At 43.4% G+C, this 13,609-nt stretch overlaps 1 protein-coding gene across 2 annotated transcripts; it reads left to right on the top strand.

Annotated features, from left to right (window-relative positions):
- The first annotated feature begins 10,550 nt into the window (after nucleotides 1–10,550).
- Nucleotides 10,551–13,163, top strand: osr2 (odd-skipped related transciption factor 2). Of its 2 annotated transcripts, none has more exons than XM_070877025.1 (3): nucleotides 10,551–11,256; nucleotides 12,393–12,492; nucleotides 12,885–13,163. In XM_070877025.1, exons 1-3 carry the CDS (start codon nucleotides 10,598–10,600, stop codon nucleotides 13,065–13,067), a joined length of 942 nt encoding a protein of 313 aa, XP_070733126.1. In that variant the 5' UTR covers nucleotides 10,551–10,597; the 3' UTR covers nucleotides 13,068–13,163. The 2 variants fall into 2 exon arrangements, with proteins under 2 accessions (XP_070733126.1, XP_070733127.1); XM_070877026.1 differs by having other exon boundaries at nucleotides 12,967–13,107.
- The last annotated feature ends 446 nt before the right edge of the window (nucleotides 13,164–13,609 follow it).

Below are 13,609 nucleotides of genomic sequence, written 5' to 3'. Positions count from 1 at the left end.
ACAATGCACTATCTTAATATACATGCAATTCCGAACCGGACACATTTCGTGCACTGAACGATTTGGGATCCGTTTGATTTACTTCGAAAACAGTGCAACCAACAACTGAAAACATTGAAATGAATTATAAATAGCTTGACACTTTGTACCAATCCCCGATTTCTAATATCTTGTTGAATGTTTCATGATTTTTTTTTGGTGAAAAAAGCTTTACGAAAATCAAATCGAATGTGTTTTAAATCACATTGTTTTAAGTTATATATATATATATATATTTCAGCCCCTCAATACTAAGTTAACAAGCACCATGTCAAATAAAATAATGCTGCCTGTATGGAGAGATCTGAGCTGGCAAATGCATTGGCTACTTCTATTTACTAACCCCGTTAACTGGGGCTAACTTAAAACGATGTCGAGATTGTAGATGTTCACTTATATCTTGTTGTGGTTGACATTACATTAAAATGGATCGCAATCAGCTTTGGCATTGGCTGAAGTTCGTCGTGTTGTTGGTAGTTTGGGGAATATTGTACATAATATAGAGATGCACACACGAGTGACTGGCGAAAACCAGCCGAAGAAAGCACAGTATTTATTGGTTGAATATATATCTTTTTGAAAATATATGTTGGTTTGATCGGGCATTTTTTAAATTTCACAGCAAAATGCTGTAAGAAAAGTGAATAAAGATAGGTGTATTGCCGACATGTATAATTTGTTTACAGCCGTTGTACCCGTCGATTTTATTCGATAAGCATCTAACTGCAAATAAATAGTGGCAAAAAATCGTTTCCATCTCTCTGCTCAAGCGGCAGGAATTGCACCGAGTTTACTGGGGATTCCCTGATACCTCAAAAGGAAATTGATCGGAAAAATGACAGCTATTGGGACAAATGGAGTTACTTCGCTGTAATTGGAAGTTGTGTGTCGACTTAAGGTGCTGGAGAATATGTCGATTCTATCTTTCTAGGGTTGCAAGGACATGTCGAGGACGAGTGTAATACTAGTCCGCCAATACACACACACAAACACACATCGCAGCAAATTTTTCAAGAGATTTACAGTCTCTGCTTCTTGAAGTCAAACCTTTACCAATCTCTCCAATAGGATACCTACAAAAGCCCCAACTACTGGTGTAAAAAATATAGGCACAGATCAGAGTTACATTATATGGATAGACTAATGTCAGTGTTTGATATCTTCACCCACCTCACCAGATACTTAGCGTGGTAAGGTTTAACTGAACAAGTTACATGGCTCCTTTTAAATCCACTCCTTTTCTCCAGTCCCGCAATCCGGGCGCTAAAACATTCACCTTTGCCTTCACGTGATGGGAGATTCCTGCAACTAACAATAGATATTTTCATTGAGTCGCAATGTGTTTTAAAAAGATGCCTTTGACTCGCGCACTCTCACACACAGCCAAATCCACTGGAATAGGGGAATCGCGGCGATCAAACGTGAAAGTACAGCAGGAATTAGTGAAAGGTTAGGATCATTAGAAAATATTATTCTAGTGATTAATGCACACTTTTAATTCAACTAACCGGGCCTTTGGGAAATAAGGATTTAATGGGTCATGGATGGGGGGGGGGGGGATGGGGGCTAGGATGTTGCTGAATTGTTTAGGTATCTGTCTGAAAGAGTCACTGGAAGCAATACTAAGTAACCGCGCAGCTGAATATACAGGAGATTATTTTAAAATCATTAGTATATTTTTACTTTCTTTAAAAATAACTCAAACCTTATTATTCTACCAGTTCCAGACGCTTCGCAATATTTACCCTCAATCTCCTTTAGATAAAACAATCTTCTATTTCTTTTCCAAACAATAAAATATGCCTTCCTTTGCAACGGGGGTTGCGTGTGTTTTGTTGGCCTGCGTTAGTATTGCGGTGTCTTCAGGTAAGTGCATTGGGTGAGAGCTTCTAGTACCATTATGTAATCGTGACAATAGAGAGAGTGGCTTTTAAAGAGCCTGGATTTCTTCTCAATGTTCCTGTGAGATCTGTTCATATAAATATATATATATATATATATATATCATCGAATCCCTGTAATATTTTATAATACAACGGAGCCTCATCCAATCAAAAATGCTTGAAACTAACCTGATTTTTTAAAAAGGGATAATTTGTCAGCGCTAATTGTAGACGGAGCGAGGACATTAGAACTAGTATCTTAAAAATTTGAATCTGAAAAGCACCAGAACCTTAAAAGGAATTTCAAACGTTTTTAAAATGATTAAACTACAGGCACGCAGCGATTGAATACCCACACCTCCTCCCAAAAAAACTCGCCCCGTATTAAACACCAGCATGCATAAAACATATAAAATAAATTCTGGAAGGTATTATACATAGAAATTAACAGATATAAAAATGAATTGTCCAAATCGGAGTGTTCGTTTACGATGGGAAGTTGTTGGAGAGGGGGGGGGGGGGTGAAATTTTAAACAGATTATTTTATCAGGTAATCTCTCCCACTTATTCCTGCTAATTTCCTTGCTGGTAGAATGAACATTCACGTGTATCGGGAGGTGGGCAGGGGATTCCGGGGCAGTCCGTTGCTACTTTCCTGGTACTGAATTATTCAGCAGAATCATCAGCGTGTGATCCGGTTTTTCAAATTCTGTAAGATTAGCAAGTTTTTAAAATAAATATATATATATATAGATGTAACATTAAATGGTGATTTCCAAATGTGATTCATCCAGAAATGTCGATTACCCTGAACTAGATTTGTGTTAATTTCCTCTAGGGAATTTATGTCCATTTGACTTCTACTTTAACCAGCCTTATTAATCCGGTCGAATTGTTTTTTGGCACAGATTTCTCCCCCCCCCCCCCCCAACCTCCCCCTCAAACCTGGTCTTGACATCCGAGACAAATCGTATTTTTAAAAAGACTGTGGCGTCCCTTTAAGGACGTGTTGCTATCCAAACAGGAGTAAACATATTGCTGAGACATTGAACCCATGTCCACAATCACTGCTGGAGTTAATCACCCCCCCGGCTGTGCGCAGGCGCGCTGCCTGCCCTGGGCTGCACTGAAATGTGATGGAGCGGGAGAGCGAGTTCAGAGGGAAACCGGAGTGCAGAAGGGAAAAGACACACCATCAGCCCCCCGATTGCAGCCTGTTTGTTAACCCCTCCTCACCAGCACCCACCCACCCACCACAAAAAAAACACCCTGCCAGCGCTCCTGTAGAACAAGCCTTCTGTTGGCGGAGCATGCGGTGCTCCAGCAGGGACGAGTTGGAGAACTTTTGCTGAAGTCGCTGGATGTTGTACCCCTGACGTTGTGGATTAAATAGTCGACAGTTTGTTGTTTAAAAAAAAGTCTAGTGTTGTCCTTCGCCGAAACTGTTGGAAACTTTGGGGATTTTCTGTGTCAGCGGGTAAGGATTTTGTTTTGTGTGTGTGTGTTAATTCTTGAAATACTCCATCAATGAGAATGTAAAGGAAATTAGAACCTCGGATGGAAGCAACCCGTGCCGATCAGGAATTCCAAAGCAAAGCCCGTTTTGCCATAAATTAGATTCTCTCGCGTTTGCAATGGCGTTTCAAGCGAGATCTTTATCTCTGGGCTGAAATTATTCATTTGCACAACTCCGACAAGCAGTCAAAGTTCTGCGCTGCCTCTTGTCCCGTGTGTGTGTGTGTGTGTGTGTATAAAGCAATGATTTGTGTCGAAGCTTTCGCTCTTTCGCTTTCCTTCCCCATTGAGTGTGGTCAGTGCAAGAGACCTAACAATACAACCAGGCAGCAATAAACACAGCACAACCGAGGTTCATTCCAGAGCAAGTTGACCCTTGCTGGGAGCTGGGGGCAAGCGGTGCAATAGTGCAGGGGCAGCCAGCGCCTTTCGTGTGTGTGTGTTAGTCTGTGCCTCTGTCCGACAAAAAAAACTGTTAGCCAAAAACAATAGGAAACTGGAAGGCGCTTTTGTTGCATTCATTAGATTTTTATTCCAGTGACACTGAATTGAGGTTCCCGATTGGAAGAGTAAATCAGTGTCTGTTTATGTATGTGTAACTCAAGCCAGTTCAATCTTCACACACCTCAAATGCAACACAGTGTTCCCCTCTAATTTATTTGCTTTGCTGGCCTCCGAATATTCGCTCCACTTTTTGGGGGTACAACGATCAGAAATGCCCCTCCCCCACTCCTTTCGGAGTTTCTATAATTTATAAGATCATAATTTATATTTTATGAAATATTGCAATACCAGTTTGAATTTCAATTATCAGCTTGAAGTAGCAGTGTCCTTCTCCCCTAAAAAGTGCGGATTTCTCCAAATAGAAACGGTGTAAAGAGGGTTACGCTCCCCCATGCACCATACACTCCAAACTGGTTGCTAAAGCAATTGGGATAGTGTAAAGGTAATCCCTCTCTTTCTCCCATCACGTTGGTTTACTTCCCCCTTCTCTGGATCCCAACTTTTAAGCACTCTTCCTTGTGAAGGGGTTTGTGACGGTGGGCCTGGCGGTGTGCAGCCAGCGGCGAACTCAATGGGATGCCGCTGAAGATCTGTCTCTCACTCTCCTGATGCGCCGACGCTCTCGGGTTGGGATGGTAGGATTACACAGATAGGGAGGGTTACTCGGGTGAAGTTACACAGTTGTGACCTCACACGTTGACTTTGCAAAGCTAAAGGAGACGGGCGAAAACCCACCGTCTTCTGTCGCTCTTGTTGTCCTCTTAACTGAATTCACCGAGCTAAATCTGACGATAGTCGGGGAGCGATCAATTAGAAGGAGCGATAAAGTGACCCATTGTCAATCACACAGTCATTAGACGCCTAGAGTTGGGGAGAGCTGCTTTGGGGGGAAATAGTTGGCGTTCCATTCATAAAACGGCTTTCGTCTATCAGAACATTTTTTTTTCTAAACGTGCCAAGCTAGTTCAAAAAATCTTTTGTTTCATTTTATTTCGATATTTATCCTTTTTTTTCATGTGGCATATTCGATTATGAAAAAGACTTACATATGCGCCCCCCCCATCCCCCCCCCCCCCCCACACACACACACACAAAGTAATGTCCCATTTCTAAAAATATTGTCAAATATTTGAGACAGCTAACAATGATCACACTCGTCCTTTTGGTAACTTGACTGGAAAAAAAATAATAAAAATGCATTTGGCATTGGCAAAGCTATTTTTAACATGATTTTCGGTTGTAGCTTAGCGCCATATTACCGTATATTGAAAAAAATAACATTCCTGGAAATGGGATACAAGGTAGATCATAAGGCCGGGCTCGTAGCCCGGCTGGTTAATATCTTGATGGAGAGGGGAGGGGAGAAGGGGAGGGGTGGAGAGAAAACCAAAGAACACGACTTAAGTCGAATTGGTTTAAGTGGCTTTGCTGAGATTTTACTTTTGAACAGATTTGATCCGAGTGTTTTCAAAGGTGCCCCAGTTCTGAACATATAGAAGCAGCGCCGACTTAAAACAGGGAGAAGAAGCATTTGGGACTGCTCCTAAACAAATCCTATACACCGGGAGAAGGAATGGGAATTGCAGGATTTGGGAAGGTTAACCCGGGATAACCTCAGCGTGGTCCAGGGACACTGTCGAGATCATAATGTAACTCTTCAGTGAAACTCTTTTGAGTTGTAACTCTTCAGTGAATCTGCTTTGTTGCCTTACAGCTGTTTTAGGGATTGTATTACACGCAATATTTCCCACAGAAAACGTCGACTGAAAGCTAACACTCTGGAGAGCGTGTCTTGCAATGTATTATCCGTCTGGAGTGTTTTTTTTCAAAAACACTCAAAGCGTTTTATTCCAGTCACTGATCAGAACGACCCCGTATTATTTCTCCTTTCCTTGGCGAATTCGGTCAGAATTGGGTCTGTGTCAAAAAGATAGGCATAGCAACACGATGCAATGTACAAGGGCACACCTAACTATGCCACTAACATTAGAAATGGCGTTACATTAAATGCACCAACCTGCTGTGTAACAGAAAGTAAAACCAAACAACATTGACTGTGGTTTCTCGTCAGTGACTGGACCAGTCTAGATCTAGTAGCGACACAAGGCTGCCTGCCACCCACTTGTGTTTTTCACGTTACACGCAGAAATTTCAAGTAACGTAAGAAACTCTCAGGTCACAACAACATACCACCTTTTGGGGGGAAACTTTGGAATTTCTTAAATATTTTACTGCGTAATTCGGTGCCGGCTTATTTAACGTTGGAACACATTTCTGTCACATTAGTTACGGCCTAGGCATAAAACAAATCTTTGGCTATAGCAAGCTCTCCCACCCTCCCCTATTGCCTATCGTATTGCCTATGTGCAGTCTGTAGAATCGTAGCTGACCTTCATTGTTATGTTTTTGAAGGTGAGTTAAAATTGTTTTTCAGTGAAATTTGACACAAGCTAAGAGTTGCCGGGGGCAATAAGGCTGAGAAGGCCGGGCTCGCTGGCTAGGCTAAAGGAGTGAGTGTTCGAGGATGTCTTCATTTACTGCCAGTTGTGTGTCACAAGAATATGCCCCGTGCGATTGCTGTTCGCTGGGGGCGCGTGAAGGCGCTGGGGTGTGAGAGATTCATTCGCTGGGAATATTCTGAAACAGGTTTAAAAAAAACACTAGTTTCGCTCTAGTGCTTAGGATTGAAGCCGCGGACAGTCTCACAAACACACACCTCTTATTAACTCAGAGAACAGTGTGAGCTTTCTCAGGCTTTCTGAGAGCAGGGGGGGGGGAAACATGGGCTGGTTCCACTGGACTGACCGGGCACTCAATACTGTGAAGCGCTTTGGGACGTCCTGAGGTCGTGCAAGGCGCTATCGAAATGCAAGTCTTTCTTGAATATAAACTGCGGAGGAGAGCACTTCAGACCTTACTCTGATTCTACAAGAGGGCTTGGAACTAACACCAGCCTAAATATGCGCATTACAAGAGTCGCTGTGTGCAATGTATTTAGGAGGAAAAATATCCCAATACCAGAACAGCGAATATAAATGCAAGTTGCTGTTTTTAGATGAACGAGAAAGTGCATTGGCGATTTTAATTTTTTTTCCCAAAGCGAACAGATAATATAAGCCCAATATTTTGGGGTCCATATTAGAACGGAACGTTGAATCAAAGCAAACACGCCTTTCTGGATTTAAAGTGCTTTTGTTTCTTGTCCACATTACAACAGTGACCACACTTCATTGGCTGTAAAGCGCGTTGGGGACGTCTGCGGGCGCTAGATGAATGCAAGATTTTATTCCATATATTATATAAATGCAAGTCTTTCTTTAATACAATACAGGGTGACCCCGAAAGAGATAATCTCATGACTAATTGTTCCGAATACACAATTTGGAAACGAAATCCACTTAAATGACCATTTATGTGTCGATGAGGCTCAGGAGTTGTCCGATTAAGGTGGATTTAAATAGGCCTCTGTAAATACAATGGGATTAGCATTCCGAGAAACTGATTTTATCACTCTTTTTAAAGACAAATCAATTGTTAATAGGCGTTTATAAATTGGTCGATAAAGTCCTAGAGGTTTGCAAATTGATAAGCATAGTCACGGCGAGGAGATGAGCTGGGGTAGATAACATTGCTCCCCCCACCACCCTGTAAAAGTTCTGTGACAGGTCGATCTAATCACCTCGCTTCTTCCAGGTCAGTGCAGAGGAATTCACTCTGAGCTCCAATCCAACAGTTTGTGTTGAGAAAGGGGGAGATTTAAATCACCGTCAGACAGAATGCGAGTTGGAAAAAATAGTATTTAAAAAACATCTCAAGGGCCATCGATTCTTCTGGCGGCGCATCACATTCGTCTGATAATGCTTGTCAAAACCTGGTAACATTATCCTTATTCTAAGGGTGTTGTTCTTGGGCGCAGACCTTTGGTATTTTTTTACCTGTATCGAGCAATTATAATCTGTAGGGCTAGAATCCTCAAACTTAAAAAAAAATCAAGCAGGAATGAGCTTATGAGGATTGTAATATTTAGCATGTGCTCTATAATCCCGAGACCCACGTCACATCACAACGCAGCATCACTGAAAATCAGTTAAAATAATCTTTAAAATAATTTATTCAATCTTCACCTGAATTGTCAAGTGGGGCGGATTTTGATCCGTTCCATTTCGTTACTTTAAAGACCACCATCGGTTTGCAAAGACGTGTTCCCAATCCACCGTGTTATGAATTTATAAAAAGCTTCATTGTCTGAAATATTGATAATTTCAAATTCTCCCCTTCATAATGCAGAGGGTTACAACCCAATATTCAATTAACCACTATGGATGCTGAAATATATATTTTAAAATCCCCAGTGTCTTTTGACTTGTACACCACACACACACAGAAACTATTTTTCAAATAAAAATTGTTGCGCTCAATAAGTGAAAACAAACATGTTTCACTGTGTGGAGAGTCTTGGCCGAGAAGTGGGTTTGTTTAGAGCATGTGGCACCGGTGAAGTGTGGCTTTTATTTTCTCCCTCTCCCCCTTCAATTATCTTGATGAATGAGTTGTTCTTGAAGGAAGAAAAACAAGCAGTCTGAGTTCGGGACCCGGCAGCGCCTGGTCGGTCCCTCCACCTCCCTCCCCACCGCACTGACACTGGGGGCAAGATTTCACAATTCTTCACAAACCCTTCCAAACCAAAACAAAACCTTGAGTGCATTTAGAGCGGGAAAAGGTGGTATCTCCGCCGCCCGCGTAACATCAAAGCTTCCTCGAAAGAGATCTGTGTATGTGTGTGAATTCATCGGAGTATAACTCGTGTTTTCAAAAGACTGATTTCAGGGGTTGGAAAAGACGAGAGCCAAGGTGTTTTGGAGTTAAGTAGTCCCCACACCCACCCAAGATGGTGACCGACAAGGAACTTTACTTGCCTCGCTGCATTTTCGAAATGTTCGATTTTATTCGTGCTAGGAGCGTGTTTATTGACTGACTCGAACACCTCGTAAAGTTAAAGTGGTAAAGCAATAGATCTCTGTATTAGAAGCTGTTTGTGTGTGTGTGTGTGGGAGGGGGTCTCTAGCAGGGGAATTCTCGCTTGCAACATAATGAGTTGCCATCTGCAAGTATTTTATTAATTTATTCTTATTCTTTTGGTTACCTTAAATCTTCGCATATAACACATTTCAGAGTGAAGTCCTTGCTTTCTGTTTCTGTCCAGAAAGCACATTTCTCAGTCGGAAGTCTCTGCCGCCAGTGTCATAGTGTAACGCGTTACATTGCTTTTTCCAATAGATTTTTGGGAGGGTTTTATTTCATGTTTCAGATATGTGAAGGTCTCGCTCAAACTATTCCTCCCCACCCCCCATTCCTCGACATTCGAGAGGCGCAGAGCCCAGCGGAAAATTGCCACTTCTGCTATGATTTATATTTCTGGGCCAGAGATGGAGACATTCCGATCGAACAACAATCGATGATAGAGGAATTGGGAACTGTTGATGCTGGAATTAACACATTTAAAACATCAATTTCAACTCTTCCAAGACTGAGTGTCAGCTTCAAAATTATCATCCTTGTTTACAAATCCCTCCATGGTCTTCGCCTCCCTATCTCTGTAATCGCCTCCAGCCCCACAACCCCCCCCCAGATGTCTGCGCTCCTCAAATTCTGCCCTCCTGAGCATCCCTGATTATAATCGCTCAACCATTGCTGGCTATGCCTTCTGCTACCTGGACCCCAAGCTCTGGAACTCCCTCCCTAAACCTCTCCGCCTCTCTTTCCTCCTTCAAGACGCTCCTTAAAACCTACCTCTTTGACCATGCTTTTGGTCACCTGAACTAATTTCTACTTATGTGGCTCAGTGTCAATTTTTTGATCCTGTAATACTCCTGTAAATGAATATAAGAACTCGGAGCAGGAGTAGGCCATTTGGCCCCTCGAGCCTGCTCCACCGTTTAATAAGATCATGGCTGATCTGTGATGTGCCTTGGGACGTTTCACCATGTTAACCATAAGAAATAGGAGCAGGAGTAGGCCATACGGCCCCTCGAGCCTGCTCCGCCATTTAATACGATCATCGCTGATCCGATCATGGACTCAGGTCCACGTCCCTGCCCGCTCCCCATAACCCCTTAATCCCTTATCAGTTAAACATGGAAACATAGAAAATAGGTGCAGGAGTAGGCCATTCGGCACTTCGAGCCTGCAGCACCATTCAATATGATCATGGCTGATCATGCAACTTCAGTGCCACATTCCTGCTTTCTCTCTATACCCCTTGATCCCTTTGGCAGTGAGTGCCACATCTAACTGCCTTTTGAATATATCTAACGAACTGGCCTCAACAAGTCTCTGAGGTAGAGAATTCCACAGGTTAACCACTCTCTGAGTGAAGAAGTTTCTCCTCATCTCGGTCCTAAATGGCTTACTCCTTATCCTTAGACTGTGACCCCTGGTTCTGGACTTCCCCAACATCGGGAACATTCAAGAAACTGTCTCAAATGTATTCAAATTTATTAAAAACGCTATATAAATACAAGTCATGGCTGTTGTTGTTTTCCTTAACATGTTTAAAGACTAAAGTGTCTCCAATTCTCTTCTAATTTTTCAGTCCTGGGGCGGAGGGATTATCCAGCACCGACCGAGGCCTCAAGCGTGTTGGCCATTCCAACGCAATGGGAAGCAAGACTTTGCCGGCCCCTATCCCCCTCCACCCACCCCTGCAGTTGACCAACTATTCCTTCCTGCAGGCCGTCAACACGTTCCCCTCGGCCGTGGACCAGCTGCAAGGGTTGTACGGGCTGAGCACGGTGCAAACCATGCACATGAACCAGTGGACGTTGGGTTACCCGCACCTGCACGGCATCGCCCGCTCTACCTTCACCGAGATGGCCGCCGCCCAGGGCTTCGTGGAGGGCCGGAGATTCCCCTTCCCGGCGCTGCCCTTCGGCGCCCACGTCTTCCACCCCAAGCAAGGGACGGTGGCCCACCTCTTGCCCGCCCTGCAGAAAGAGCGGCCCCGCTTTGACTTCGCCAACCTGGCCCTGGCCGCCACCCAGGAAGACCCGCCCAAGCCCGGGGACTTCGCCAAGCTCAGCCCGGCTGTCGGCGGCTCTCAGGGCGATGGGGCCAAACTCGGCCTGGACAGGAAACCCGCCCGGGGCAGACTGCCTTCCAAAACGAAAAAGGAGTTCATTTGCAAGTTCTGCGGCAGACATTTCACCAAATCCTACAACCTGCTCATCCACGAGAGGACGCACACGGACGAGAGGCCCTATACCTGCGATATATGCCACAAGGCGTTCAGAAGGCAGGACCACCTGCGGGATCACAGGTTCGTGCCCAACCCCGGCCACACTGAACCCATAACTGGTGCCATTAGTGATAGGATCAATGTGGGACAGGGCGAGTCCCCAGTTAATACCTCCCTGCTGTCTGAGCAACTGGGGCTGTTAAATTAGTTAAGGCGTGGCGGTAATTCATGGAAATTTAGATCGATAGATTTTTGGAGTCAAGGGGGAAATCAAGGGATATGGAGATCGGGCGAGAAAGTGGAGTTAAGGTGAATGATCAGCCATGATCTTATTGAATGGCGGAGCAGGCTCGATGGGCCGAATGGCCTACTCCTGCTCCTAATTCTGACACTCTTCTGATTTGTGGATGGGGATTTTTGTGGAGAACTCAGTGCTGAAATGCAGAAGAATAGCCAGTGAAGAGCGAATTATTTTTCATAAATGGGAATTTTTAAAAAGGGAATCATGTTATAATGTACTTATCCCATAACGCACCCGTTGGTTTAAAAAAACATCAATGTGAAATATGGACAGTTTGCAGCATTTATCTGTTTTTATTTTATATTTATGGCCCCTAGTTTTGGGTTCTCCCACAAGTAAAAACACCTTCCCTCGGTCTACCCCCAGACCTTGCATTGATACCTCCAGACACTGATGCCCCACCCTCCCTCGCCAAATGACTTGCAACTCCACGGCCGAAAGCCATGGCTACCGAATAACGAGAGATGAGAGAAATGTTGGTGGATTTGATCATTTGGTGGGTCGAGGCCTGTTATCCTTACATCCCCTGAATAATTTCAGCCCACTGCCATGAAGCTATGATGCGGAGTCGGGGCGAAAGGCCAGTCGGAGTTAATCTGCCAAAGATAATGAACCCTCTTCGGTGCCTCTGGCGAGCTGTGTACAGTACCGGGTTGTCTGGGTAAAGATGGTAACGCGGGCGTGCGTAGCGCCTCTTCGGCGGAAGGGGGAGCTGTATCAGCGCCTGCTCTCCAACCTCTCCTCAGATTCCTGTGGGTGCTCAGAGCCAGAATTGCAGGGAGCTCAGCCATTCACCACCAGCGCGTTCAAAACACATACACACACACAGAAAATGTGAGCGACATAGAAATTAACAGGCCGCGGCTGTGTGCTTTGCCGACCCATTACTGAGAATGACTACTGCGTTGATTTGCAGATATATTCATTCCAAAGAGAAACCCTTCAAGTGTCAGGAGTGTGGGAAAGGGTTCTGTCAGTCAAGGACCCTCGCCGTTCACAAGACGTTACACATGCAGGTGAGCTGAACAGCGAGTTTCCGTTTCACTTAAGCTCCGTCCAGTCTCGAGAATCCAACGTTGCCAAGTTCTGCGAGAAGTGGTGCGGATTATTATTTTTTTACTTTTGTGCAGACCAAAAGTTACTTATAAAAAGAAATGTTTGGAAAATATAAAGTTTGTCATTAATGTCTTGGGGGCCATGCCTGCTCTCTCTAACAGCGATTCTAATTAACAGTTAGCAGTTAATTATTAATTTTTTAAAATTAGACAATATACATTTATACAATATACATTTATATATAACAGTACACTATTATTCCATGGCTCTGGACAAATCTCTGTAAAATAAAAGGAGATCACAGTAGTTTACTTAAAGGAATTAATCCTTTGCTTGCTTCAAATCTGAACAGGAATCTCCTCACAAATGTCCCACATGCGGAAGAACCTTTAATCAAAGAAGTAACTTGAAAACTCACCTTCTTACCCATACAGACATCAAGCCCTACAATTGCGAGCAGTGCGGTAAAGTGTTCCGGCGTAACTGCGACCTGCGGCGGCACAGCCTAACTCACACTCCCCGGGCGGAATATTGAGCGAAGCGACACAACCCAAGGCCACTCCGCCTTTACTTGAATTTGCTGTGAATAGTTGTACAGAAATAATAAATAAATAACCCCCCCCCCCATTCTCCCCCCCCCAAAAAAAATGTACAGACAAAAATAGCCGCATTCATGTGATTCAATTGTTTTATAAATATTCCTGTTCCAGTCAGAGTTTTTGTGTACATAAAACTGTCTTTTTTTTTACTTGTTATATTTGGAATCAGTAAACGAGAGAAATTGGAAGCATGTGAATAATAAAAAAATAAATGCCTTTTATCATTTCATCTTCAGTACTTTTTGTTTCTAATAGACACTGTCTATTATACGCTGCGCCTACCCGGAAACATAAATACTTAAATTAAAAAAAAACAATAAAATGACAATATTTATGTTAATGTTCCGAACCAAGGCACTTTTAAGGAGACTGAGGAGCTTATTTCAGATTTTTTAAATGAGTTTCGCACGAGTATTAATGGATTCCATTTCTTATCTTATAATGTGAATAAATTCTATTGGGTAAGATGATACATTCT

The sequence above is a fragment of the Pristiophorus japonicus genome, chromosome 1, assembly GCF_044704955.1.
Source record: "Pristiophorus japonicus isolate sPriJap1 chromosome 1, sPriJap1.hap1, whole genome shotgun sequence".
Lineage (NCBI taxonomy): Eukaryota > Metazoa > Chordata > Chondrichthyes > Pristiophoridae > Pristiophorus > Pristiophorus japonicus.
Note: the sequence above shows the minus strand (reverse complement) of the source record. Positions and strands in the feature narration are given on the sequence as shown.

What these genes read in the sequence shown, in the direction of transcription:
- osr2 (XM_070877025.1), top strand. Translation starts at nt 10,598, where the DNA reads ATGGGAAGCAAGACTTTGCCGGCCCCTATCCCCCTCCACCCACCCCTG. An exon ending in GACCACCTGCGGGATCACAG is followed by an intron (nt 11,257 to 12,392) that starts GTTCGTGCCCAA and finishes GTTGATTTGCAG; the next exon opens with ATATATTCATTCCAAAGAGA. An exon ending in ACAAGACGTTACACATGCAG is followed by an intron (nt 12,493 to 12,884) that starts GTGAGCTGAACA and finishes AAATCTGAACAG; the next exon opens with GAATCTCCTCACAAATGTCC.